The 25,974-nt window shown below is 43.6% G+C and overlaps 2 protein-coding genes across 3 annotated transcripts in view; one reads left to right on the top strand and one right to left on the bottom strand.

Annotated features, from left to right (window-relative positions):
• Tudor-SN (Staphylococcal nuclease domain-containing protein 1) overlaps window positions 1-17,408 on the bottom strand; it is a 93,895-nt gene extending 76,487 nt beyond the window's left edge. Inside the window, exons 1-4 of the mRNA XM_075872547.1 lie at window positions 17,077-17,408; window positions 11,463-11,603; window positions 5,203-5,320; window positions 1,066-1,141 (exon numbers count right to left, since the gene is read on the bottom strand). Coding sequence (XP_075728662.1) covers window positions 1,066-1,141; window positions 5,203-5,320; window positions 11,463-11,603; window positions 17,077-17,136 — 395 coding nt within the window. The 5' untranslated portion in view covers window positions 17,137-17,408. The remainder of the gene's footprint in view (window positions 1-1,065; window positions 1,142-5,202; window positions 5,321-11,462; window positions 11,604-17,076) is intronic.
• Window positions 17,409-17,593: 185 nt separating this feature from the next.
• Window positions 17,594-25,974, top strand: part of LOC142769367 (transmembrane protein 80-like) — a 63,370-nt gene continuing 54,989 nt past the window's right edge. For both annotated transcript variants that reach the window (XR_012885797.1, XM_075872549.1), the window contains exons 1-4: window positions 17,594-17,639; window positions 17,908-17,927; window positions 21,632-21,725; window positions 23,671-23,763. Coding sequence is in view for 1 of the 2 variants with exons in the window: in XM_075872549.1 (XP_075728664.1) it covers window positions 17,630-17,639; window positions 17,908-17,927; window positions 21,632-21,725; window positions 23,671-23,763 (217 nt within the window). In the remaining variant the exon portion in view is untranslated. The remainder of the gene's footprint in view (window positions 17,640-17,907; window positions 17,928-21,631; window positions 21,726-23,670; window positions 23,764-25,974) is intronic.

Genomic DNA, 25,974 nt, shown 5'->3' with positions numbered 1-25,974 from the left:
CACTGCAGATTTTTTCTTATTATGTGTTTTCATAGTTTAGCAGTCCTTGACTGCAGTGAAACCATCTTTACAGTCAGTTACATGCCAACTGATATGCACCTGGATAGATGCTTTCACGACTCAGCATCCCTCCACTGCAGTGAAATTACCTTTACAAGAAGGGGGGAGGGGGTTACATGCAGAATAATATACACCTATTCGGTGATTTCGAATACTTCAAAAATTTTAACAATTTATATTCGAACTGAAGGAATTCGAATACCGTAGTATTTGCTCGAACATTCGAGGCATTCAAATATTCGCACGAGCCTAGAATTCTGCTTTTGCGGTCCTGACATGAGGTAAAATCGTAGCTGTTGTTAAGCGATGGCAGGGGCAACTGGCACCAGTAGGGCTAGTGCTAGGATACCTACGTAACAGAGAAGACTAATGTTTATAGTAGCCTCCCACCATACGAAAACCAAAACTGTGAATTCCGACTAGAGGTTCTTGGGGTCCGCATACAGTATAGGGCTGGAATTTCGCATCCTAAAAAACACCTCAGACTATAGTGGGGGCTTTAACCCACAGACTTTGTCAACACCGCAACACAAGGGCTACCTTGACTGGTCTTTATACCAGCTGTATATTTTAGAGTCTGCGAAAGTGTTTTTCAACATCAGCAATGCCCTGCTTAATTTAAATATTGAATTAAAAATCCTCAACCAGGTAGGCACTTTTGTGACCTTTGTAGAGCTCATATCCACTAATGAAGCTTACTCTGTGATATTGCCAGTTGTTAAAGAAATTGGCAAGAAATAGCAAGCACTGACCAGTCGTTGAAAGAAAAACAAAATTGATGTTTGGGCCCCTCCACAAAGGCCTTGTTCACCACGAACAACTGAATCTGAATCAGCAACTGGTCAATGCTTGCTATTGCCCACCATGAATTTTCCCTACAAGAGGGGTTTTCGATGAAACTTCGACTTTACAAAAAGAATTCCACAAAACTGCGTCCTTTGTTGCGCAGCCTATGCATCCTTAGGTGATTACACAGGCTGAACTGATCAGAAAGAAAGCACTCACTCTCCTTTGACCCCAGCACGCACGTCCACGAGGCCTGCTGCAACCAGGGACTCTGCCATATTCTCGCCGCTTGCATCTGCAAAGGAAGTTTCAGCCACCTGTCACGGCTGGCACAACAAGGTGTGCAGAAGCTCTAGCAACCCATGCACACCCAGACAAGTCTTTTTTACAACTTACATAGGAAAGTTTCACCATGTCAGCCTAATGCTGCTTGCACTTGAAGCCTGGATAGACACTCAACGCTCATTGTGAAAAAGTTGCATCTTACAAGAAGATAAGTTTGCTGCAACTGAAAATTCGTTATGAAGGTACTGTTAAACATGCTTATAACGAATGCCTCGATATAACTAACTTTTTCTATTCCCTGCAGTCACTCCATGGAAGCACATGCATTTGGAACCTCCATGTAAGAATGTAACAGTGGGAGACATCCTTGATACTACAGTCAAACCTCAATATATCGAACACGGATATATCGAATTCTTGCCTATATCACGTGGGAAATCGCATGCATTATTGATTTTTTATTTCGAACAAAGTTTGACATATAATGAATATATCGAACTCAGCCACACCAAACCGCCCGCGCTCCATTGACAGGCGGCGAGCTTTCCCGCAACTCTCGAAAGTAGCGGTAGAGCGGCGGGCGTTTACGAATGCTGCACACATCGATGGCGCCGAGAGCGCCACTTTAACGTACGCGCGTCGCAGCCTTGCGGTAGAGGTTCTTGAATGAGGAAAGTGAAAAGCGCGGAGCTGTTATTTTCTTTCAATGCGAAGGCACCGACACGGCTTCGCGTGGGGGAAGGGGGAGTGGGAGGTAAAGATTGAGGAGAGAAAGGACGCAGACGACTGTCTCAGACGCGGCCCGCGCTGCCGCCGGGAAAGAGAAAGCCACGGAGGGGAAAGCAGTCAGGCGAGCCGGCATGGGCGCGCCATGTGCGCGCTTTACACCCGGACTCACGCCGCAGCCTTGCAGCTTGCAGTCGTTGCAGTCTCTATGGTGTCAACGGCACACTGCGCACTTGTTGCAAGCTCCTCCCCCGTAGCATTGGCAGGCATCGGTCGTTGTGCTCGCAGTGTTCGTGCATTTGGAGTTAGGCCTGTCAGGCGCTGTGGTGTGCGACAGGCCTAACTCCGAACGGTGGAGCTCACAGCGGAGCTCACGGATGTGGAGATTGTCGCCGAAGCTACTGCTGAGCAGCCAAATGAAGACTCTGCCTAGGTGGATCGTAGCTGCCTTGGCCCTTGTGCGCCGCAGTGGCGGCGCGATTGAAGGCACCGGCCTATCACTTATAGATCGCCTGGACTATATTGAGGACGCAGTCATCAAACACGCCATGGCCAACAAAAAGCAGGCTACTCTTTTTCAATATTTTAAACCAACATAATAAATACTATGTTTGAATCTTCAAGTGAGTATTTACTGCACCACGCTTGAACGGTTCCTTGGTTGTTTTCAGCAAGCTGTTGACGCATTTTTTTCGTGATTTTTTATATCAAATTCTGGATATATCGAACTGTTTTGCGATTGCCGCGCCGTTCGATATATCGAGGTTCGACTGTAATAAAAGTATTAAAAACTTGCGCTTACCTGCGCTGTACATACATTCGTGGCCGCGTTAGGCACTAATGAGTGTGAGAAAACAAGCAAGCACAATATATTAAGGAACCAGGGCACGTTTATTTGAGGAAGAGCAGGATCTATCCTAATGTAGGCAGGTCGACTGCTGAAAACCGAGCACACACATTCTTCTTACGTACACTCAAACCTCCATACAACGAAACCGGATATAACGAAATATCGGTATTAACGAAGTAAATTAAAAATAGTCTTGCAATAGATCTAATGTTAGAAACAACCTTCATAACAAATTTTTAGACATAACTTATTTTCATGTAAAATGAAACTTTGTTGTAATGAGATCCTAGTGTACTGCGAAGCATCGGCGTTAAATACCGATTTACCTTAGTTTCCGCGCACTCTTTTAATGCTTGCTTCGCTGTCATGCCGTTTTCTTAGAACAACATATGGTATGGGTCGGGTCTTATTGGTCATCAGCTAAGCTCGCGTGCATGCTCCATCGTCCAACTATGCGTAGTGTTTGAGCATTATTGAAGCGTGCACAGGTGGTTATCGGGGACTTCATCCCAAAAGCCACTCATGTTGCATTTTTCACTCTGTTGAAGCATTCCTTAGGTGCCGCTTCCGGAGCTCATCTTCAACATTCAACCACCAACCAAAAGGCTAGAAAACAGCTGTGCAACAAGCGTACAGGTAAAGCTGCCCGATGAAAAAAAAGCAAGAGCGTGAAGCCTGGCACGAAAAACAAGTACCAGGCGATGATGATGGCGACACGGCCATCGCGCATTTCGCACATTTGAATAAGGCGGGCAAATAGAGAAATGCACAAGCATTCTTATGATGATGATAGTGACAGGTACGGAGCTTGGCATTATTTTAAAGCCATGAGTAACTTCAAAGTCCCTATTCGTAATTTAGCACCATTGTGTAGACATGAGGGGCATAAAATTTGATATATTATTCTGAAACATTCAGCATTTTGAAATTACAGTAGTGAAAAATTTTTTACATTAAGCGGATCAGCATTTGAAGGAGGATTTTTGAAAAAAAATTTTTAATCTGAAGAAATCGTAAAGGGGGGATGCGGCTTTTAAAAACCGAAAAATCGCAGAAAGAAAAAAGTCGAGTTTTGTGAGACGATACAATGGAACTGCAATTTTCAGCTCCCGATACCGTGATGACCCGCATTTTACGACAAATTCGTTTGGTCCCAGCAAAATGCCCATAGACATAATGCATTGAAAACCTTGAATATATGAAGCAGTTTTATGCCAACCCCACATCTTACGATGACATTTCATTTACGTTCAAAATAACAAAAATGGATTACAACGTTGAACAAATACTCACGAGTGTAAAATATGAACTTGCGTTCTATTAGGTTGATGATTCCGAAAGTGGAGATTGGGACAAAATGTACATTTACAATGGAAAAGTTATTTACAGAAAGTTCATGCACTTCTGCATAGGCCTGGATAGCATGTGTACCCAGGGTCGTTATTTAGAGTAGCTCCGCTTAGAGCAGCTTCAGCTGGCCGAAAAGCTCATCTTTGAGATTCCGATATTTTCATGTTGTCAGTGTGTGAAAACTTCCTGGTCGACGCACAGCTGATCTTCTGCTTTGGTTTGTGCACTCGCAGTCAGTAGCTTGAGCACGCAGAAGCGTGCGATGCAGCTATTTACAACTTGCACTTGACGTCAGGGTTCATTAAAAAGGCGGGACATCACCAGTGTTGTACTTCACAAGGCAACAAATTACAGTACAAGCTCAGCCGAGGAAGAAGGCATTCTAGACAACCTCGTGGTTTGTTGCCTTTGTGTGATGGCGATGCCACTGTGTCCAACTTTTTTGACGGGAGGCTGTTAGCAACGTGGTTTCAGTTTGGTTTTCACACGCAGGAGATATTCAAACTCAATTTATCAGGAGAAAGATCAGCGCTGGATTAGATTTTTTCATTGTTGAGAATAAAGATTTGCTCATACGTGCTTCAACTAAGCCGTGCTGCCATTGGCAAGAATAATTTAACCTACCTTCCTTGGAGAAGCACGACGTCATGTTGTGGGATTATTCAGGTGGTCTGTACCCTTTCTTCTGCAAGGCTGAGTGTCACTGCCGGTATTCCTATTTTTTCAATTATACGACACCTTGATTATACGATGGTTTCTTGTGGTCACCTGAAAGTCATAACTGGGGTCCGCTGTATCTGGCTGCTAAAGGTAATGTTGGCCCTGATGCAAGTGTTCAAGTCAAAATTAAGCCCATATTATACTAATAAAAAGGTGTCACCTTCTCACACAAATTCAGGTCTAAGGAAGGCACCTACTCTTATTTCTAGCACCCAGAAAGCATGTTCATTCTATAGCCCAAGGTTTTTGTGTTTCAATATGCGTGTATATTAGTGTGACGCTCTTTTCAAAGGCTAACGAGGAACAGTCATCTTCCCGTCTTTATTCTTGCATATCCATCTCTCTGTGCAAGACGAGAAACTGTCACACAGTGCAAATCGTAGAAACCCAACGAGCTGTAGAAACCACCAGAGCCCCACGCATACCTTTGCCCAGGTAGAGCGTGACATAGTCCCGGTCGTTGACACTGTACTCCACGGAGAAGACGACCTCCTGGCCTACGAGCTTCTTCCTCAGAAACTCACGGGCCTCCCATGCAAAGGGCTGCACACACAGGACACCACGATCAATGCTCTCTCATCACAGTGTCACAGCTACAGTTTGTAAAGTATACACAAAACGGCACAATTCCATTGCTGTGTGGCTCTTCGCATATTTTCGTACTACAGTTAATCGTAATATTAACTTTTTTTTGCATTGTTCTACCCTGAAAATTTCTTTTTACAATTAAAAAACTGGGCGCTAAAGATTAAAATATATCGCTTGTGCTAGGATACTATCCTTCCATCATAGAGTTTCTTGAATATCCACTAGAGGGAACTTTGGCACTAGTGTCTATGAAAGCTGCACTGCCGAGCGCTTCAGTGAGCATGGGAATTATGGGTATGACATGGATTTGCCTAGTCTTCGTACTTTACGTTCGTTCTGGCTTCACGTGGCTTAAAGCTGCTTGGTCACAATAGTAATCGACAAATGGTTCGGCAGTTATGCTTCACCACCTTCATCTTTTAGGCTTACAACTTCAAATCGGGTCCCGAAGTGAAAAACAGTTGGTTCTTTCCTTAAAAACAAAACCAATACACAGCAATACATGAAACCACAAGTGCATTCGTTGCCCGCAAGCACGAACACTAGCAATTCATGTCGTACCCATGATTCCCATGGTCGCTGGACGAGTGCAGCGCCAGTGTACCCTCTAGTTGATTTTAGGAAACTTTATGCTTTTCATAATGACAAGACAGCTTTCTTACTGCATGAAAATGCTTGGTAAGCCATAAAAAGCCTTCAGTATGGCTGCGTAACAAAAAAAAAAAAGACACAGGCAAGAGGGAAAGCACACCCAGCGATTCCCCGTTTTCTGTCGTTTTTGCTGCGCTGTGTTACTAAAATGATCAATTACCAACTTTCCCAAAATGCTGTTTTCATAAACAGAAAATAACGGTAGTGATGCCACCTCACAAGCTCCCTTAGCAACTTTGTGTGACATCCCTTATGTTTCAAACAATTTGCTGGGGCTCCACAATTTCTCACTGGTTATAACAAACTTAAGTTCACTGCAAGTAAGGCACAATCTGGCAAGTTTCAGAAAGTTTGAGTAAGACTAAAATCCACAGTGCTACACAAGAATTTAGCTACTCAGGGTTTCATGTGAAATTCTAAAGTGAAACGATGTTCAAATTCTCTTCTGTTGAGAGTCATAAACTTACGAACACAAACTACACTCAAGGAATAATTTACCAATGCAAGCTAGAGATTAGGCGTTTGGGTCTTGAGTTCCTTTAGATGCAATTCATAAGATGATTGTACTGCTCATCAGAGTAAAGCATAGCTTGTAATTTCAATAAATCACCAGAACATTGTCGGGTCAATGGGCCCTTATTTGCACCACGCACGATAGAAGCAGGGGGAGGAGAACACGCGCCCATTGCCCATGGGCGGGACGAGTGTCAGAGTCCAAAAAAGCTACAGGAAACGGAAAAGTGGCCAGCCAATAAGGAGGGAGGCGAGACGGGCCCGCGGGCTTTTGGGTGACAATCGAGCGATGGGATGCTGTGGCAGTCGCACTAGCCATGATGGTGTTTTTCTTCCAAGCGTGCTACAGAGCAGTGGCCGCGCCTGGTTTGTGGAACAGAACAGCAGTAAAGGAAATCGACACGCAACTTACAGTGAAATTCGAGTCATCGACTCATGATAGACCGTATTCTACTGCATATTTCGTGTCGGTTTTCTTTCCTGCTATTATGATTTGCGCCATATTCTATGGGGATTGATTGTTCCAGGTATTTGGTCCTCTTGTAGTAGTAGTAGTAGTAGTAGTAGTAGGATTTTTATTTACAGTAAGCCGGATACAGAGCTCACTGCAGGGGCAAAGGGCTAAAGGCCAACAGCCTGACAAAGGCCCTTGTCCCTCCGCAGTTCGTGACAGTGCAAAGCTTAAACAATATATATATTCAATACATTGGTTTCAAGCAACCTGAAATTGTAAACACAAAATTCAAACATAAATAGCATAAGAAGTTTACATAACACATTTTAAGAATTAGAGGTCACTCTCATTATAGTTCACAACAAAACAATATCAATGAAACAACATCGAAAACAGACACAAAATGCATGCGGATACAATGAATTCCGCTGTATACACTCGTATAATTGACATAGAAGTTGATGAACAATTTAAGCATTTGCAGAGGCATGAGACTCCATTACGTAGTTTCGGTAGTGTAGACCGGTGGTTATGAATAAGTTCTTTATTTGTTTCTTGAAAGTCGCACTACTAGCCCTAAAGTTCAATTGATCTGCAAGGGTATTTAAAACCTGAGGTACCTGGTAAGCAATACTTTGTTTTCCATACTTGGTTCTTGTTCTAGGAGCTCGTTTCTTTTGTTCTCGCATACTGTAGTGTGGTCTTTCGGTGCAACTTTCTTCATATAGCTTAGTCTTTTGTATTAACTGAAGTAATTTAAAATGATATAATTGATCAATTCTGAGTATGGAATGTTTAATGAATAGTGGAGCAGTGCGCAAGTCTTGTAGATTCCCCCTGTAATTTTCAAAGCAGCGCAATATTTTCTTTTGTATAGTTATTAACTTATGGTAATTCCCTTGTGATGTCGTTCCCCAGACTAACATCCCATAACTTACTTTAGAATGGAAGAGTGCGTAGTACATACTTATTTTTAACCTCAATGGGATTAAGTGCATTGTTCTAAAAAAACAACCAACTATTCGCGCTAATGCGGTGATAAGATGATTTACATGTGTATTCCAGTTTAATTCCTCCTGAAACCATACACCAAGAAACTTTTGTTCCCTAACATGTGCGATGCAATTTCCTTCGAATTTTACAGCTATGTTACTAATAGGTTTGTTTATAGGTCGGAATATCATATAGGTTGTTTTTTTTGCATTCAAGCGCAGTCCATTTTGCCTTAACCAATTTGAAAGATTGCTTAGATAATTGTTTACACTGACCTCAAGTGATAATAGATTGTCTGATGTAAAGAAAACATTCGTATCGTCAGCGTACATTATAAGTTCAGGAGAATGAGGTATATCGACAATATCATTTATATAGACAAGGAACAATAATGGCCCCAGTATAGACCCTTGGGGGACTCCTTGGTTCAACTTTATCTTTGCAGAAATAGTGTTATTCAGTTTTACATATTGATAACGATCTTCTAGGTAACTTTTAAACAGTTGTAGTGCAACTCCACGCACCCCATAACTTGATAATTTATAATTCAATGATTTGAATTGTATGGAGTCAAATGCCTTTTGAAGATCGAGGAAGAGCCCAAGAGTATATTTTTTGTTTTCCATATTTTCGATTATCTTATCTTTGATATACAGTAGAGCTTGTTCTGTTGATTTATTTTTTTGAAAACCATACTGACTTTTTGTTATTATTTGGTGCTTATCAAAAAAGGATGCAAGTCTATCATAAATAACCCCTTCAAATATTTTTGATATTGTTGGAAGCACAGATGTAGGTCGATAGTTCGCTAAAGTATTGATATCACCACCTTTATGTACTGCAGTGACTTTTGCTACTTTTAGCTGCTCTGGAAATACACCGTTAGTGAGGGTGAGGTTGATAATATAGGCCAAGACATTAGATATCAATGGTGACACCATTTTTAACTCAACAGAACCTATCTCATCAATCCCTGATGCAACATTGTTTTTAAGTTTTTTAATTAATCTTTCTACTTCAACCGGATCTGTGGGTGCGAGAAAAATAGAATACGGCAAAGGAGATTTATCAGGAGTTGGAGCATTATCTCGCTTTTCATCCGTTAAGATGAAGGAACCCGCATTTATGAAATGTTCATTCATGACATTGGCCAACCTTTCACCACTGAAAATCTGACCATTAATTGTTAGGTCCTGTGTCCTATTACAACCCTTTTTTCTGTTCGTAAGCCCATTTATGACCTCCCATAGCTTCCTCTGGTCATTGTAAACGCTTTCAAATAATTTTTCATAGTAGTTCTGTTTAGCCTTCCGCATTTCTGAATTTAAAACGTTTCTATATTTCTTGTACTCAGCTAAGGCGTCTGTGTTCCGCGAACGGATGAAATCATGATACAATTTATTCTTTATTTTTATGCGCTGGTAAAGATCACGATTTATCCAAGGCTTTCTGCATTTCTTATTTCTGCCACGTGAGCGCTTCTGAAGTGGAAATGCCGCATCATAGCATCTTGTGTGTGCTAGTGCCGTGTTGTGCCTGTCTGGAAGGCTGGTTGAAATTCTTTTGTGTCGTGAATTAAAGGTGGTTCTTGTTCCCAGCGTTGCTGGCTCATGTCCTGCGGATTGCAGCTCACTGACCCCCCTTCGCCCCACGAGCGGAGGCGGGGCCTTCAAAATATATGCATGAGTACCAATAATACCTGGAAAAATCATCAAAGCCATAACACAGAAAAGCCAAAAAACAGCCGCTTCATATAGAGTCAGGCTTCTAAAGCAGAGGTATGAGTGCCAAGGCCATGTACTGTACAGAAAAACTGACAACTGGGCCGCTTGGTAAGGCTTCATAATTACTAAACAGCACCACGAAGCAAGACGAAAACGCGAGGAAGCATTTCATGTGCTCCATCCAGTTTCCGTCTTGCTTTGCGACGCCGTTTAGTATTTATAATTATGCCCGTACCCTCATCAACAGTGAAGCGCAGCTTAGCAAGGCACAGCAGGCTCCATCTAGATAAAGAAAACGTGGCAGAAGGTTGCCCCAGCAAATGTAAAAAATAGTCCTGTTTATGTTCTTGGTCACAATCCTTGGCAGCAGCATCACTAGCCATCTAGCCGATGGTGGCGATCTAGAGAGTGCGCTTACTAGTGCGCGCTAGTGTGTATTGCAGTACGAGAAGAAAATGCTGCTTCTGTCTTGACGAGACTCTAAATAGAAACAATATATCGGTTTTAATGATAAGTCGTACTCTTACAACTCTAATGTCATTGATTTCACTATCTTAACTTCATTAATACCAGAAAAACGTCAAGTTGAAAGTTCCATATTCAAAATGTGCGCTAAAATCTTCACATGTGATGTCATGGATTACAGATTCAAAGTTGGTATGTTAAGTCTATGGCCCCCTCAGAGGAAACTTCACTTTGAACTACGCAGGCCACAGTAGTCGCCATAGAAATATGTGGTCTCACTGCGAATGGTGCAGAAACGGCAAAGTGGTGTAGCCACCCACATTTCATCTTTGCACATTTTCTCGCTTACCAAGCGTCTTCTCGCTGCAAGCTTGGCGTTCTTCGATTCATGTGAGAGCAATTTACTAGTACGACAAAAATCGTTTTGCTCTTTAGTGTCCCTTTAAAGCAAGGTATGTTAATGGGCTGGTTGGCAACAGATTTAGGAAAAATTTTAAACATTGAAAAAAAGAACAGGATGAAAACAGGGGCACATATATGCATCTGCGTTCCCCTTTTCATCCTCTGCTCCTTGTATAGTTAAATAACTTCGCTGAACGTCCTTTCAAGTTGACCCAACTAGACATTGACAAGGAACGTTTGTATAATCCAATCGCCTGCTATTGATTATTTTCATGTCTAATTTTATCAGTAGTATTAACATCATGTTATGTAATAATTGCATTGTTACTGCTAATCAAGCTCATTTGTCGTGCTCACAAATTCGGATGTTTTGCCGTACTTTTTTTGTAATTATCCTCTGTCACTTTCTCTGAATCTTTAGGACCTCCTCCTGTACTATTCCAACCACGTAACCGAACTGAATATGAAATAAACTTGACTTGAAAAACACGATAGACATATTGCACAACTACAGCAACTCAGTAAGTTTGCAATTTTTTATTTAGAATATGGTATTTTGGAAAACGACACCTACTATTCTTTGAAATATGGAAAAAACAGAGCATATCTCACTACTGAAAGAACTGCATGTTCGATTTCATGTGGCAAAAATAAATCATTTGGTGTGCAATCGGGGGAATGCTAGATGTGAGCAGACAGGGTAGTGTTGAAGGGCACATCTGCATAACTTCAGTGAACCTGCATGTGCCACTGCATATAGCATGGTGCAAAGACAGCATGCCAAGTGGGCAAGAAGGCACAGCACTAGCTACACCCCTTGCAACTTATTACTAGTCACCATCAGTAGCACTGCTTGTGGTATTTTTTTATTTATTTACACAAATGTGGCACGCACCTCATCTTTTGTCTCTGCGATAATCTCGGTGGGACGCTTGGCAAGCTTGGGCGCGGTGATGTTCGAAATATAGAGGGTCTTCTCAGGGGGAGGACCTCCGCGGGGCTGCCCACGGATCACCACGGTGTCGCCCGAGAGCACCTGCAAGGGGCACGGGCAGAGCAACACCTCAGTCACACAACCCCGACAGTGACTACACCATCGGTCACGAATGAACGAGGAAGGTCAACCAGAAAGTGGCCCACAGAAAAAGTAACACAGAGAAAAGAAAGTGACGTATCACCTAAAGCCATGCCAAGAAATGAAAAACAGGGTGTCCTTCCTCAAAGTACAACTTGTAATGCCCAAGCGTAATGCTGATTCCAACAGCATGCCATGCATTGGTTGCATTCAGTGAATCATTTTGGCAAAAGACGTAGACGGAAGTGGTCTTAGGCCGATAACGGTGCATTAAACCTAGCACCTCTCTACTACCGCACTGACGGATCCAAGTAGCTCCTTTCCAAGTGCTATCAATTATATATTACGGTAAAACAAAAGGTTTCCCCAAACACCCCAGAACACTATTTTCATTTTACCGGGCGTCCCAGCTATCCTTAGCCAATGGCTAAAAAATTCAATGTTAGAGGTTGGTAAATTAAATCATTAGCATGTTCTATGTTGTGCGCTACAACGTTTGGTTTTGTAATAAACCAATTTGTTAACAATGATGACTTAATTAACTTGCTGAATATTGACTTCTGGCAAGAAGTGGGACTTGCAAAGTTTGAGAGCGTCTTCAGAAACCCTAACTGCATAATTTGTGATAAGAAAAGCTCACACATACCATTCTTTGCAAGCTGCAGAGAAAGCCATCAAAATACAAAAATACCACGTAAATAGCGCATTGGCAAGCTGAGAACGTGGTTCTCTCATCCATGGTTTGAACGAAATCGGCGGCGATCACGACTTGCGGGATTCGTTAGAGAGCGACATTCTCATCTCTTGAACCTTCCATCTGTCATTATTGCATTCTTTAGTGTCACGCCTCTCTTCATGACTATACAGTAGATTATAGTCAACAGAACATGAATGAACTGTAGATATGTTCTGTTTAACAGGAGCTTCAGTTATAGAGTGATGCGCAGGGGAGGCAGAATTGAAGCACCTAACCAACCACATTAGAGGCAGTTGTTCCATTTAAAGGACCCTGACAACGAAAGTGTTGTGTGAGAGTTTTTTACAGTAATTTATAGGTTCGCATAGTAGTGCCGAATATACATTTTAAATGCTCCAATGCAACGCCCACCTAAACATCATGAGAAACTAGCGCCCCACAGCGGAGGAGCGCCTGAAACTATGTGTGCTTAAGCTGCGGTGACGCCAAAACACGCTGTTTTCAAATAGGGAGACCTGTGAGCGGTGAAGAATGAAGTGATGTGGGTGCTTTGAGCATGTCCCTCTCAGAAAAAAGAAAAGCATTCCTGGGGTAAGCAGCCTAAAACCACCTCAATAGCATCCCGACAACAGAGCGAGAGGTGTGAGGAATAACAGTCCTCGCCGCGTACCAGTCGAGATATTGTTGGGATAAACCCTAACAATTATCATATTGCATGCTTTAATACAGTCAGTAGCTAGCTCAACCTGGCTATATGGCTTACTGTATAGAATATGTGATAAATGCCTCTATTTTTTTGCTGTGCAGTGAGCCTAACCCTTGTGCCCTGAAGGCAAGAAAGAAATAGTGCATTTTGAGAGAGCACTGACATAACCGTTCTGGACCTTTTTTTTGTACAATTAGTAGCTTACGAGCCACTTATCACGGATAGAAACCTCGTTTGTCCGAGTGCACAATAGTTACTTGAAGACGTTTTTAGAGCACCAAGTCACAGTTTCAGTTTCAAAGAGCTGGGCAGAAGCAGTTGCGGGGGCAATGTAAACACAGCTGCCCACGTGAACACGCAAAACTGTGACGTAGTGGTGTACGCTGCACTGACAGCCAGTCCAAGCAAAGCCGCAAGCATGGAAGTAGAAATTTCAAGTAGCGAAAGGCACGTGCCACGCTAACAGCCAAAACAAACTCGTCACGTAGGCTTGTTTACACTTCCGCTGCATTGATGTCGGCGTTCCGAGGGGCTGCGCATCTCACTCAGTCGCATGGCACACACTTTAAAATTGATTTTAAATACGTTCTAGGCCATATTGGGCCTTGATATTTCCAAATATTTTGTAAACTTCTAGATGAATCTGTCTCACTTATCTTGATTTCGAAACTTAGTGCCAGTGCTCATTTAAAGAGGCCTTGCAACGCTTTTTCAGCATGGCCAAAAACACTGCCAATTGGTAGCAGAGGTTCCCGAAAACATGCGAGCCAAATTATTATAGCTCAGAACGTGTCTTAGAATCCACAATAAATTCTTAGTCAGCTAAAAATTCCTTTATTTTCTCACAAGTGATCATCGAAGCTGAAAAATCACTGGTCACAGCTATTGTATCAGCTATTGGCTCATTCAAACATGGCACGCTCTGTCATTACAGGGATTGCCGCGGGAGGCCGTGACTTTGTTCATGCAATGCGCGCACCATAGCACTAAAAGCCTCGTATTAAAAAAAAAAAGAAGTGCTCAAGGTCACGAGGCACACATAAAATTTGTATTCCATTTCTCCCTGCTTCGCTTCCAATGCTTTCGTCGGAATGAGAGAAGAGAGAAAGTAATTCCAGCATGGGACAAAATTGTTAAACTCTGCTCACACTCTATTCTAAAAATTTCCCAGGCAGTGGATTAACGAGAAATGAGCTCCTTTAGTACGTCTATTCCATGGCTACTTGAAAAGTGTTGCAGGGCCCCTTTAAAGCATACTCGAAAGGTCAGACGAGGTGTCATCAATGATGCTGTGACCTTGTGGGTGAATGAGTAACAGAACTGTGCATAAGCATTCACAGCTTCAGCAATCACTTCAGCGAAATGAGCCGCAAAGCATTACTACTTCTGTCCCTCTTCAAACTCGTGATTACTGAAATCGGGCCATAGAAACAACTATTGCAACACAGTTAACAGGCACAAAAAATTAATACAAACAAACAAATTTTCAGTTTCTTTAGCTCATATTAAATTTATGTTAGAGACAGGGCGTGCAAACATGGTTTGGATAATCTCATGAAGCGAAAATAGACTGAATGTATCGCTCAGATGGCTGAACTTGTCAAGAGCCTTATGCATGACTTTCGCTCAGTGCTTCATTCAAGATGTACGGTATATTCACCCATAGAAACACCATACCAACAGTGTACAACCATTTACTACAGCTTTGAGGTACTACAGAGCAACACTTTCAGTGATATTTTTTTTTTGTCAGTGCAAACATATCGACAGAAACTTGGGACACTGAAAAAAAAAATTGAGAAGAGATAAAGGGCTACATAACACGCAATGAGGTAGCATTCTATAGTGCAAGGACGAATTAGACGAAATTGTTGGTGGTACACCGGTGCCTCAGGACATACTGCATCATTACAGGGAAAGAGATATCATCGGTCTGGTAGTCTGTGAAAAATGAAGCATTTCTGAAGTATGCATGAGAATTGAGATGGTGCAGATGTATGAAGTACAAACAGATCCTATAAAAGTATATGGAAAGGCTTACACTAGTGCTCCCTCCTACAATGTCACAGTAAGCACTTGAGAAAATGCAACACTCGCAGCGAACTGACTCAACACCAAAGAGTGTGCGTCCGCAAAGCTGTTTAACAGAGGGCTAAATAGGAGTGCTTAGTCAATTGTACCATGGACATGCCACAGGGCCATTATTTACAGCACCGTCAATACGATACACGATTACAGCTGGAGGGCACAAGTTATGCTCTAAAGCCTAGCTAAGCTGACCAGATTATCCAAACATTTGGACACAGAGCAACAACAAGATACACATTCTTCACAAAATTTAATTACCATTTTTACATTGGAGTATCACAGGCACTTCTAAAAGCTACCTGGGCTGAACTGGGTCGGATATCTTGAATGCAATCAGCAATGCACGCTGCTCCATGATGCAGACTAATAGCTTGGTGCACACACACAGGTGAAATCACAATCTGAGAGCATAATCATAATGAACAGGTAGCAACCCTCTCGATTGTGAACAGACCTGGCAGCAGTTATGTGTGACCTTGAAGAAACACCTGCTTCCAGATCAAGCCAAATCCGGGTCAAAACACTCCATGGAACTGAAAACAGTGCGAGCGGTGCAATTTTTAGTGCATGAATTTCTCAGATCTCTGGACTACACGCTTTGCACCCGTCATCCGCGTGGATTCATTATCTCTTCATCTGCCTTCATTTGGCTAGATTTTCAGAAATCATACTTCCTTGACGCACAAGAACTACGAGTATTTGCGGTCATGCACAATCGGTAGAGAATTGTCACATTTTGCAGCGCGATATTTCGTTCAACACGACCGATTAAAAAAATAAGTAATTAGAACGAGTCACATTTCACACGTTACAAATCATACCCATGCTCGCGGCGGTCAAATACAAGCAAACACCAGCAACCGCGCTTATCTCCGGGTCATGGCGCGAGTGGCATGCCAGGGTGTTACAAATGCCGGCTACTACCAGAGAACACCTACTAGCACGAGATGACGGGCTATCCGAACCGGCGCGCCGAGGAAGGCTGCGTCTACGCCACTCGCGGTTCCCCCTTGTGCCTACAATGGCAAAAAGGATTTTAAGGTTTAACGAAAAGTTCTTCGATGCGACTGCCTGCGGAGTGGAGACATCGCCAGAGCGGCGAAATCAGTGTCGAGCGTAGCTTCACGAGAGCGCTGCCGCACAGGGACGGTCGGTCAAACAAGTTGCAGGCGCACGCCACAAGAAACAAAAAACAAACACTAAAGAAACCGGGTCAACACTGCGCCACGCCGACGCCACACGGAAGACGTGGTATGAAACCTCGAAGCAGCAACCCTTTAGCAAAAAAGACACCTTCTCGCTCACCTGCCCGAAACCACGCTGTCGCCACAACTCAGTTGTTCAAGCTGCGATCGCAAAACGGGACCCCTTAAGCCAGTGCGACGAGCCTCCGAGCGCGGACATCCTGCTATCTGGCTCCCTTTACAACGGGAAACGCAGGAATTGAAAAGCTGAGAGCGGTTGGAGGCCGTTGCACCGCACAGAAAAAGAAACACGAAATAACGCTGCCAGTGAGGGTTTTGTACTACACCGGGGACAATCGCAGACGCCCGAGTCAACAACGAGGAGGCCAAACATAAAAAGAAATAAAAACACCGAGGTAGCGACGTGTGCGCTCGAACACCAACAAGAGCGACGAGAAACGCCGTCTCAAGAGCGAAGGTCCGTAATAAAAGCGCGCAGACGTAGGAACATTCGGAGTCGGGACCGCGGGCGCTTAAGTAGTGCTCGGACGGACACGGTCTCACGAAGTGAACCGGGCGCTCTTCTATCGACACCGGCGATCGGTGGCCCGAGTCAAGATGCCGATCGGCGGCCGACAGCGTTATCGGCGCGGCACGGCGAACCCACGCCTCCATATGGCCAGGCATGCCACTACCGCTTCATCGCTCGCCGCAATAAACACCGCGGACGAGCGCAGGCGCTCGTCCCCAAGCACTTACTTGTTTGACGATGCAGCGCTTGAGCGGCTGCGGCTGTTGTGGCGGCTGCGGAGCGGACATGACGACGAGAGGCAGGCTCAGAGCAGGAACATGCAGAAGAGACGAGGCTGACGTCCACACGTGCTAATGCTTGCTGCCAATGGCAACCGAAATGGAACCGTCGGTCACCGGGGTATCGCGCTGGTGGAAGATCCGCACTGCAGAGAGCGCACGGACACGTATACTTGCGCACTCGGCCTGAGGGTTATAACTCCGAAATACGGGTCCAACACGGGGACACGACTCGGGCCACTTCAGCTGATGTGGCCGGTCCGGAGGAAAAAGGACCTGACGGATAAGCTACAACCACCGCTTCGCACCCAACTATTGTGTTTTTGACTATCTTATCTTGATGCAAATAAACTAAATTACTTTGTTTTTAAATTTGTTTGTTTAATAATCAGACAAATTTTAGAAAATAAACCTCAACTCAGATACCAAAGTAATGATGTCACGCGAGTATGCCGAATTAGCACGTCACTTTTGTTTACAGACGGTACCCGCGCTTCTCGGCATGGCAAGCGGTGAGATCGTGTGCTTTCCTTGTTGAACGCGCTTCCGCGGCTTGAAATGATTCAACTTGTTTAGTTACTCCTGAAAATAAATGACATGTTTACTTTAAAAGACTGTGCGTGCAAACACAGCCACGAGAGACACCAGCAACGTGATGTCTTGACTTCTCTCTCGTGCCCGTGTTTTGCACAAGGTCTTTTCGCACGAATACCTTTCAACTCAGCTTTCAGTTATTTTGTGTTCACGTTGTACTGCTCTGAAACTTACCTTTCGTTTCAGCTGCGGATGGCGATGAAATTGTATCCTTTTCCGGTGGTCACTAAGACGCGATGTCGCGTATCGTGGATGGAGTGCCTGGTGCGGATTAACGTGCTACACTAGCAACTGACTCGCTGAACAGTTAGGCCATCTGTTCTGCACTCGGCAGTTCTGCCCGCAGCACTCCTCGAAGTGATCCCGAAGGTGTGATACCGTGTAGTCAGACCAAAAATATCCGCACAACGCGCGGCGGCTCTGGTGAAGACGAGCAGCTTAACTTGATGGGCTCTTTTGCGCAGTACTTCTTCTGACACTTCAAAACAGTCATCCTTACAAGCCAACCTAAACTGCCTCCAGAAATGGTGTGAGCGCTGGCTCATGGAACTTAACCCGAGTAAATGTAAAGTCGTTTCATTCCATCGCCGCCACATGCCGCTTGTGTATCCGTACGCAGTTAATGCCATCCCGCTAGAAAATGTTGCGTCATACATGTATTTGGGCGTGACTCTTTGTAGCGACCTTTCATGGAACATACACGTCACTAATATCATTTCATCTGCAAATGAAACAGTGGGTTACCTTAAACGCCATTTACGCCTCGCTCTACAACACGTAAAATTACAAGCATACAAATCTATCGTTCGACCTAAACTAGAATACGCATCGCCAATTCGGGACCCTCGACAGTCTTATCTTACACATGCCATCGAATCGCTTCAAAACCGGGCCGCTAGATTTATTCACTGTTCATACTCTTCAACTGTCAGCGTATCTGGATTGAAAGCAGAATCTGGTTTACCAGATCTAGAACTTCGCCGTCGTATCGCCAGCCTGTCATTGTTCCACAAACGTTTTCATAGTCCTTTGCATGCCCCACCTTATATCGTTCCCGCAACACGCATATCTCACTGCACGAGCCATTTGCTTCAAGTTGCTCGGCCACGCTCCCGGACTTCTACTTTTTCTGCCTCGTTTTTTTCACGTACCGCGCCAGACTGGAACGGCCTTCCCAGTGAAATTGCAACCATTCTCTGCCTATCACCGTTCGTAGAAAATATCAATAAACGCTTTCTATGTTAAATCTTTGGCTTCTATGTTTTGTGTTTATAATTACCCACCCCTTATGTAATACCCCCTCGCAGGTCTTTAAGGAAATAAAATGAAATGAAATTCGTTCGCGATCAAGGCGTGTGCCAGCCGCACGTTCTTCCGCTGTCGTTGCGTGAAATCTCACGAACCTTTTCGAAGTTCTTGATTTTCACGTTGCCTGCAAGCTGTCAGCAGGAGAGTCAAAGCTGCGCTTTTTAGGGAGCCGGAATTGTGCATCTCTTTACCGTTTTCTGCACGCAATCCACTTTGTCAGACGTAGTCACATGGTTCCATATTTAACCATGCTACGCAGTGAAGATGATGCCGAGGTGCGCATTTGGTCGTAGGAGTGCCACCCCGTAACCACACCTAAGTGCTTTCTTTTTCTATGACCAACATATGGTCAACAAAACAAAAAAAAAACTGGCCTACTTTATAGATGCTAGACTCTGCCCAGGTGGCACTGCGTAAACACCGCTGCCAGCACCCTCATCGCCGCGCTGGCCATAACTGGGTAGTGCAAGGAGAGCCCTCTGCAAGCAAGCGTTCATAGGCGCAGTTTCCTGAATATGAAGGATCTGGCAAGCATCTTCCGTCAATCCAACCTTGCTTCAAAAAATAGAAGGCTCATCAAAGCGAACTTGGGGTTCAATACTAAAGATGTTCAGTTATTTCGGCTAGCTGCAACTCGCAATTTAAGTGCGAGCGAGCACCGCATGACATCGTGTTCGAGGCAAGCACTTCGACGTGCGTTCTGTAACGTCTAAGCGTGCAAATTTGGGTATACACATGTTGCCAAAGCATTGAAGTGCACACACGAGCATTATATCTTTGCAATCAGTGGTAGGAAGCTCACTCTATCCCGCACGAATGTTCCCGGCGATTTTCCCTTTCGCAGTTGCATTCTCCATCCATCTCTCGCTTCCTGTGCTCTGGCAATCGCGGAGACCAGCGGCAAAAAAAATGTGATTGCGGTCACAACCAACATTTTGCTATTTACCTGTATAATGTACATGTCACATTTGCTAATTAAAGTCGTAGCTTAGAGCCTTCAAAGCCTATCTTTGCGATCAACGCTACGTGGTGGCAACCACCTCCGATAATCAGTGGTTGCAGCATGTGCGATGTTTATTGGGCACGTCACTAGTCTACTCTTGCATGGCGCGCACCTTGGTTAGAGGCTCTGTTGAGCTTCATAACCAAAGTTATCACGGTTCTCCATCAAGGCTACTCAAAACAGCAACAGGTGGCCTAAATTACTATGCTTTCTGGTGCGATTGGCTGTGGAGATCGCAAGTAATGCACTTACCCAACACATTCGCAATGACCTGTATCCAGTGCTCTCGCTGTTCTGCTTCGCGACAGCTACGGAAACAGTAAAACTGACGTCCTTTATGTTGGTGGCAATTCACAATGCAACAGTAACGTCGACTAAGGTATTTCTTCGTAGAGCGCGGAGCTGTTGCGTCTGCTCTTGTTTTCGTCATCGTTCTGGCGAGTGAACCAGCAAGCATGTCATGGCGGTTTGGGGACGTGCACTTTTTCTGAGGATTGAATGGGCAAACACGCTTACAATGTAGCCCAATCTTTGTTTCGTCCAAACTAGTTTCACCTGGCATTGGAGTCGGGCTTTGCACTACCCAAAACTGCGTCGACAAGTGGTGCTACGTGTCTGTAAGAGTCTGACGTCTGTACACAGTCAATAAAAATCGTAAGGGCAGCTGCTGGTTCGATGATCTTGGTGGCATGCGCCGCCATCACCAAGCACATTGTAGCAGATAATACAAAGCTGCATAATGTGCTCAATGATTCATAAGCACAAGATAGACAATGAAGACATGCCTGCTACGCCTAACGATCTGCTGCACAAACGTTAACATAGCGCGGTCACTGAGACACACGTGCTCTCTTCGTTTAGTGATGGCGCATGGAAGGCTGGAACTGACGTCACTTGCAAGTAATGCATTCAGAGTTACTGGTTATTGGCATGTGTTACGATAGGTGGCGCTACGTGGCCAGTCCAAAACAAACTAATGTTTCTCTTCGTCCTGAAAAACAAAAAAGCAGGTGTTGTAGCTCATACATTTATACCCGATTTTGTACATGCTGAATTCATTTCCTAGTCTCTAGTGCAACTTTGTTTGACTCTATTGGGGGCCTATTGGTCAATTACAGCTCTGATGCATAGTGCACATGCTATGTCAGTGACAAACTTGCAGTTTATAAAGTCAAAGGCCGCTTCATAAAGTCAATCTTTCAAGCAAAGTCGGTGCAATCTCACACAATATGAGTGTCGGCTTGCTGTTGCTGTGTGCCAAACAACACATGTTGCTGTACACCACGCACGTGTGTGCTGTACATTCTGCTGTAAGAGTCTCGTCTTTGAAATGAGGTATTTCGTGCTTTCAGAACACATGGTTACGAGTGAACACATATTCACTCTACAATACCCATTGTTCCCTTCAATATTGGAACTGTATGTTGTTCCGTCCTTGTAGAACAGTCATTGAAGTAAAGCACCATCAGCCATATTTATTGTTCACTTTGTTATGTGCAGTGCAGTAATTCATCACATAAGTTTTCGTTGCATTAAGGATCAGCTACGTTTTCTTGTACATCTCTGCTTTGTCTGTTTCCCTTGACAATGGTCCATCAGCTCTCATCGTTGCCCTACCAAGTGCTGTTGGTGTTTGGTGGTTGGTTCTACGTCTTGTTCGCAGCTGTGGAACTGTTCCTACTGCTGTTCAAAGGTAAAGCAGTTGCCATGCCGTGCTATGCATCCATGATCGATGATTTGAACGGGGCTGCATGGAAGAAATATTCTAGGCGATTCTTCGGGGCAAAAATAGATGCACCGCAGCATTCCTTAGCATTTGGAGCGCAGCAGTAAAGGCGGCATCTGTAAACACTCGCGAGCACGATTGCGTGTCAGCCCCATACGTATAGCCTTTTTGGTGTCGCTGCTACCGGACTGGGCACCTGTGTTGTAGAGCATGACAGAAAAAATATGAACGCTTCTTAAGGTGTCGCACACTGTTTTATATTTGAAAATTTTATGTATAATTGGTAAGTTTGTGTGAATAGTGAACTTCAGGTTCATAGTGAATAGTGATTTTGGTCGAATAATTTCGAACCAAATTCTATTAGCATGTGTATTACATATTTAAAAAAAAAAATGGGCATATTTGTCATGACCAAATTAACCTGCACATTGTTTTTTTCTTTTTTTTTTTAACTGAAATGAGGCATGTAAAAATGCCATTCTTTTTTATGTGAAGGAAGTGGAAACAACCTTAAATAGTAGCAGGACTTGACTTTTTGTAGAATGCAAGTGATAATTTGTAAGATATGTGATGTTTTAAAATTTATGATACTTAGAGTATATAAGCCTATATAACAAGCTTTTAAACTTGAAAAGACAATGAATTGATATGAGGGTAATATGTTTATTTAGCCTTGAAAGTGTAGAATCGCGGCGTTGCGGATTTCTTTTGAATAGGTGTTTTCATGGCTTAGCATCCCTTTACGGCAGTGAAACCACCTTTACAGGGGGGCTACGTGCAAACTTGTACACATTTGTTTCTTCATTTCAAATACTTGAAAATGTTCAGTAATTTATGTTCAAAGTGAATTTGGATACACCAATATTTATTCAAATATTCGGAGCATTCGAATTTGCTGTACAATTGCTACTGTGTTGCATGTAAACAGCAATATGAAGTACTCCGGTATTTTTATTTGCATGTTAACTTGCTTTTTCCATAGTACAGTGGTTAGGCAACATCCTTATTGTTTGTTTCATCCGGTAAGGCAGTGCGGCCTGACTGTCATAGCATGTGAAAAGTATGTTGGAGGTGCTGTAGCTTAGCAACGCTACCCGAAATCACAGCCAGGACTGAGCTGAATGGCTGTCTTGACTACAACACTGTTTCGATGCTCAGTATGCTTTGCACTTGCCAAGGCGCTTTGCATTCAGTAATATAAAAGGTAGCATTAGAGTTACCTTCAAGCAGCCATAGTGGCTGACTGCAATGTGTGAAAGCTCACAGTTGTTTGTAACACAAGATAGTTAAGTGAAAATGTACAGTACAGAGGGATTCAAGAGCAGCACCAAGACTTTCAGTATGGTGCTCAAGTTAATTTTGTTTCGTGAATAAGAATTTTGCCGCTGAGGGTAATATTGGCTCCAATTTGAGTGTTAGAGCCAAAATTATGCCAATATGACACAAACTGAAGATGCTGGAAGTGAAAGTGTGTGCATTGAATAGACCCTTTTTCATAATCTGCAAGTGCGCTTCTCTGCACTGCATGTTTGCCCTACTAATGGCAGCACCTGTCCTGCTTCAAATGGAGACGAGGTCCTAGTTGAAATGCTGGGGCTTGTCTATTACGCGCATTAATGTCAGGAGAGCTGAGCCTACATTTTCCATGTCATAGCACAAGCAAACTGCACCTAAACACTGTTTCAAGAAAGTGACTAATGGCCAATACTCTGGCAAACTGCGTAGCAGGAAAGCGAGCTTTACAATTTTGAAGAGGGTCTATTGTGTCTCAAATCCGTGAATACTGTACTTCTTGCCGATCAACGCGTCACATTATTATCCGCATGTCACCAGCAGTTGTAGCTAAGTTAAAACGCAAACTTGGTGTTCTCGTTTGTATTTCTCATGGCTGTACATCCTCCCCTTGATGCAGGACTGAGCTTTCCTTATCCAAGTGGCAACATGGCCTCCGAGGTGTGCTTGCTGGCCTTCCTGACAATCGTCGAGAGCGTACGCATCAGCCTGGGTTAGTGCGTGACTTTTCAGTACTGTCGTCTGTTATAATCACATGGCTGTTTAGAGAAAGCAGAACGAAAGAGGGATTAGGCAAAGCTGTAAACAAAACTTTTTCCTTAATTAGAAGTTGCTGTTGTGTGAGCTGGTGGGTTCTTAAAGGTCCCCCGAAACACTTGTTTGATTAATTATGGAAATAATTCACTAGAAAAGCATATTGCCTCATAAATTTAATGCAAACAAATTTTAACAATCTGTGCAGTACGAGCAGAGCTACAAAGATTTGTCACACGCCGCAATCACATTCTCTCGTCTCGAAGAAAGCGCTGGAAGCTAAGCAGGAAGGGTTGGGAGGGGCAAACCAAAAAATGGCACGTGTGCCTCGTGACCTTTAGCACTTTTTTTTTTTCTTCGAATACGCAGTTTTTTCAGTGTGATCACTCGTGGACAAGTGACGGCCTCTCGCGGCAATCTTTGTAACAACTGAGTGCGCCATGTTGAAATCAGCCAATGGCTGATAAATGGGCAATCTATGTATGATTTTGAGCGTCTTCCGTCATTTGTCAACGGGAGAGAAAACAATTTCTAGGTAACTTTGATTATTAATTGTGAATTCCAGGCCATGTGCTGCACTATAACATTTGGCTCGCGTGTTCTCAGGAGCCTATACTACCGATCGGCACCGTTTTCTGACCATGCTCAAAAAGTGTTGCAGGGCCCTTTTAACACTGCGATTTTTGCTTTGAGAAGACAAACACGTTTGAGAAGAGAGGACTGCTGCCACTAACAGGAGGTTTTTTGCAAAAGTTGCATTGAAACGTATGCACATTAGTGCACATACGTACCAAGCGCATGTCAAGGCAACACCAGTTATGCCATCAAAATGCCTAATACCATTCTTGTACATCTCACCGACACAGTTTGTTCCTTTTATCTTTATATGGTACAGCTCCCAGAGTTCACTGGCTTACTTGTTTCGGCTTCTGCGTAAAATCTTGGCCTCACGGAATATCGGCTCACACAGGCGTTTTTGGCAGTGTGACACCATCTACTTTCTTTGAATTTGGCAGGTGCTCCCTTCTCGCATGTGTTGGTCTTTTTTAACACAAAAATCATGTTAAACTTCATCTACTCCTCTGCCCTCTTTCTGTGAAGCCGAGTGGCCCTGGCAGGTAGGGTAGATGAACATAAGCACTGCTTGATATTGTTGAAAGAGGCACTGGATTTGAAAAATTTCCTTTGGCATTTTTTGTGTCAGATGAGAGGCCAAGCCCTCTTGAGCCAGGACAATTCGCTGGTAGCTTGAGTGTTCCCTGAAAAAGTAACTGTAGTATGTTTGTAAAAACTAATTTCAATCTCTACTGTACTTTAATATTGCAGCATGGTATGAGCTTCTGGAGGCATGCTCGAACGAGGTATTGTGACGTTTCCACAGCCACTTTGTTCTGCGGTGACGCACTGGCGGCCATTTCGAATGTTTTGCCGCCTTGTGTCATAACAACCAGCCATGCTGGTGCATGAAGTCAGCAAAATTGACACTGTAGTTTGATATCATAACATTGTGGATTCCATTAGACATGCCATGCCAAAATCGACTTTAATGTCAGAATAAAATACCTTATCCGCATTTCCTGAGCTTTCTACTTGCTGACAGCCACCTTTGTAGATACACTGTATCTGAATGGCTCAGTGAACCAAGCTTCGAAAATTGGTGGCAGTACTCCTTTGAAAATGGAAAGGGTCTTAAATATGTACGTGGCATTTCACATTGTAATGGCAATTACAGTAGACGGTTATTAAATAGAACCTGAAGGGACCAAGAAAATATGTTCCGTTTAACAGGAGTTTCGTTTACCGAAAAATTACCAGGGTTGCAGAATACAAGGATAAAATCAATCTTGTTAGAAGCATTTGTTCCATTTAAGCAGCTGTTTTGTTCAAGAGATTTTCGTTTACTGAGAGTCTACTGTATATAGACTCTCCAGGTGCACTTTGGCCATTAGCATTGCTTCCACAATGCGGTTAGGTGTAATGACCAAGCTACTGTAACATAATTTCGCATGTCGTACGCTTTTACGTGAGTAAAAGTATTTGGGAGAACTTAAAAATCATGGCTCAAGCTGTGAGAAAACGCGCTGACTATCTCCATCACGAGAAAGGCCAGTGGGTGGAGGGGCTCAAGCAGGAACTGTGCTTGTTGACCGGCCGACCACAGTCATCATCA

The sequence above is a fragment of the Rhipicephalus microplus genome, chromosome 8 (genome assembly GCF_043290135.1).
Source record: "Rhipicephalus microplus isolate Deutch F79 chromosome 8, USDA_Rmic, whole genome shotgun sequence".
In the NCBI taxonomy this organism is placed as follows: Eukaryota; Metazoa; Arthropoda; class Arachnida; order Ixodida; family Ixodidae; genus Rhipicephalus; species Rhipicephalus microplus.
The sequence above is the reverse complement of the archived record's forward strand: the minus strand, read 5'-3'. Positions and strand labels throughout refer to the sequence as shown.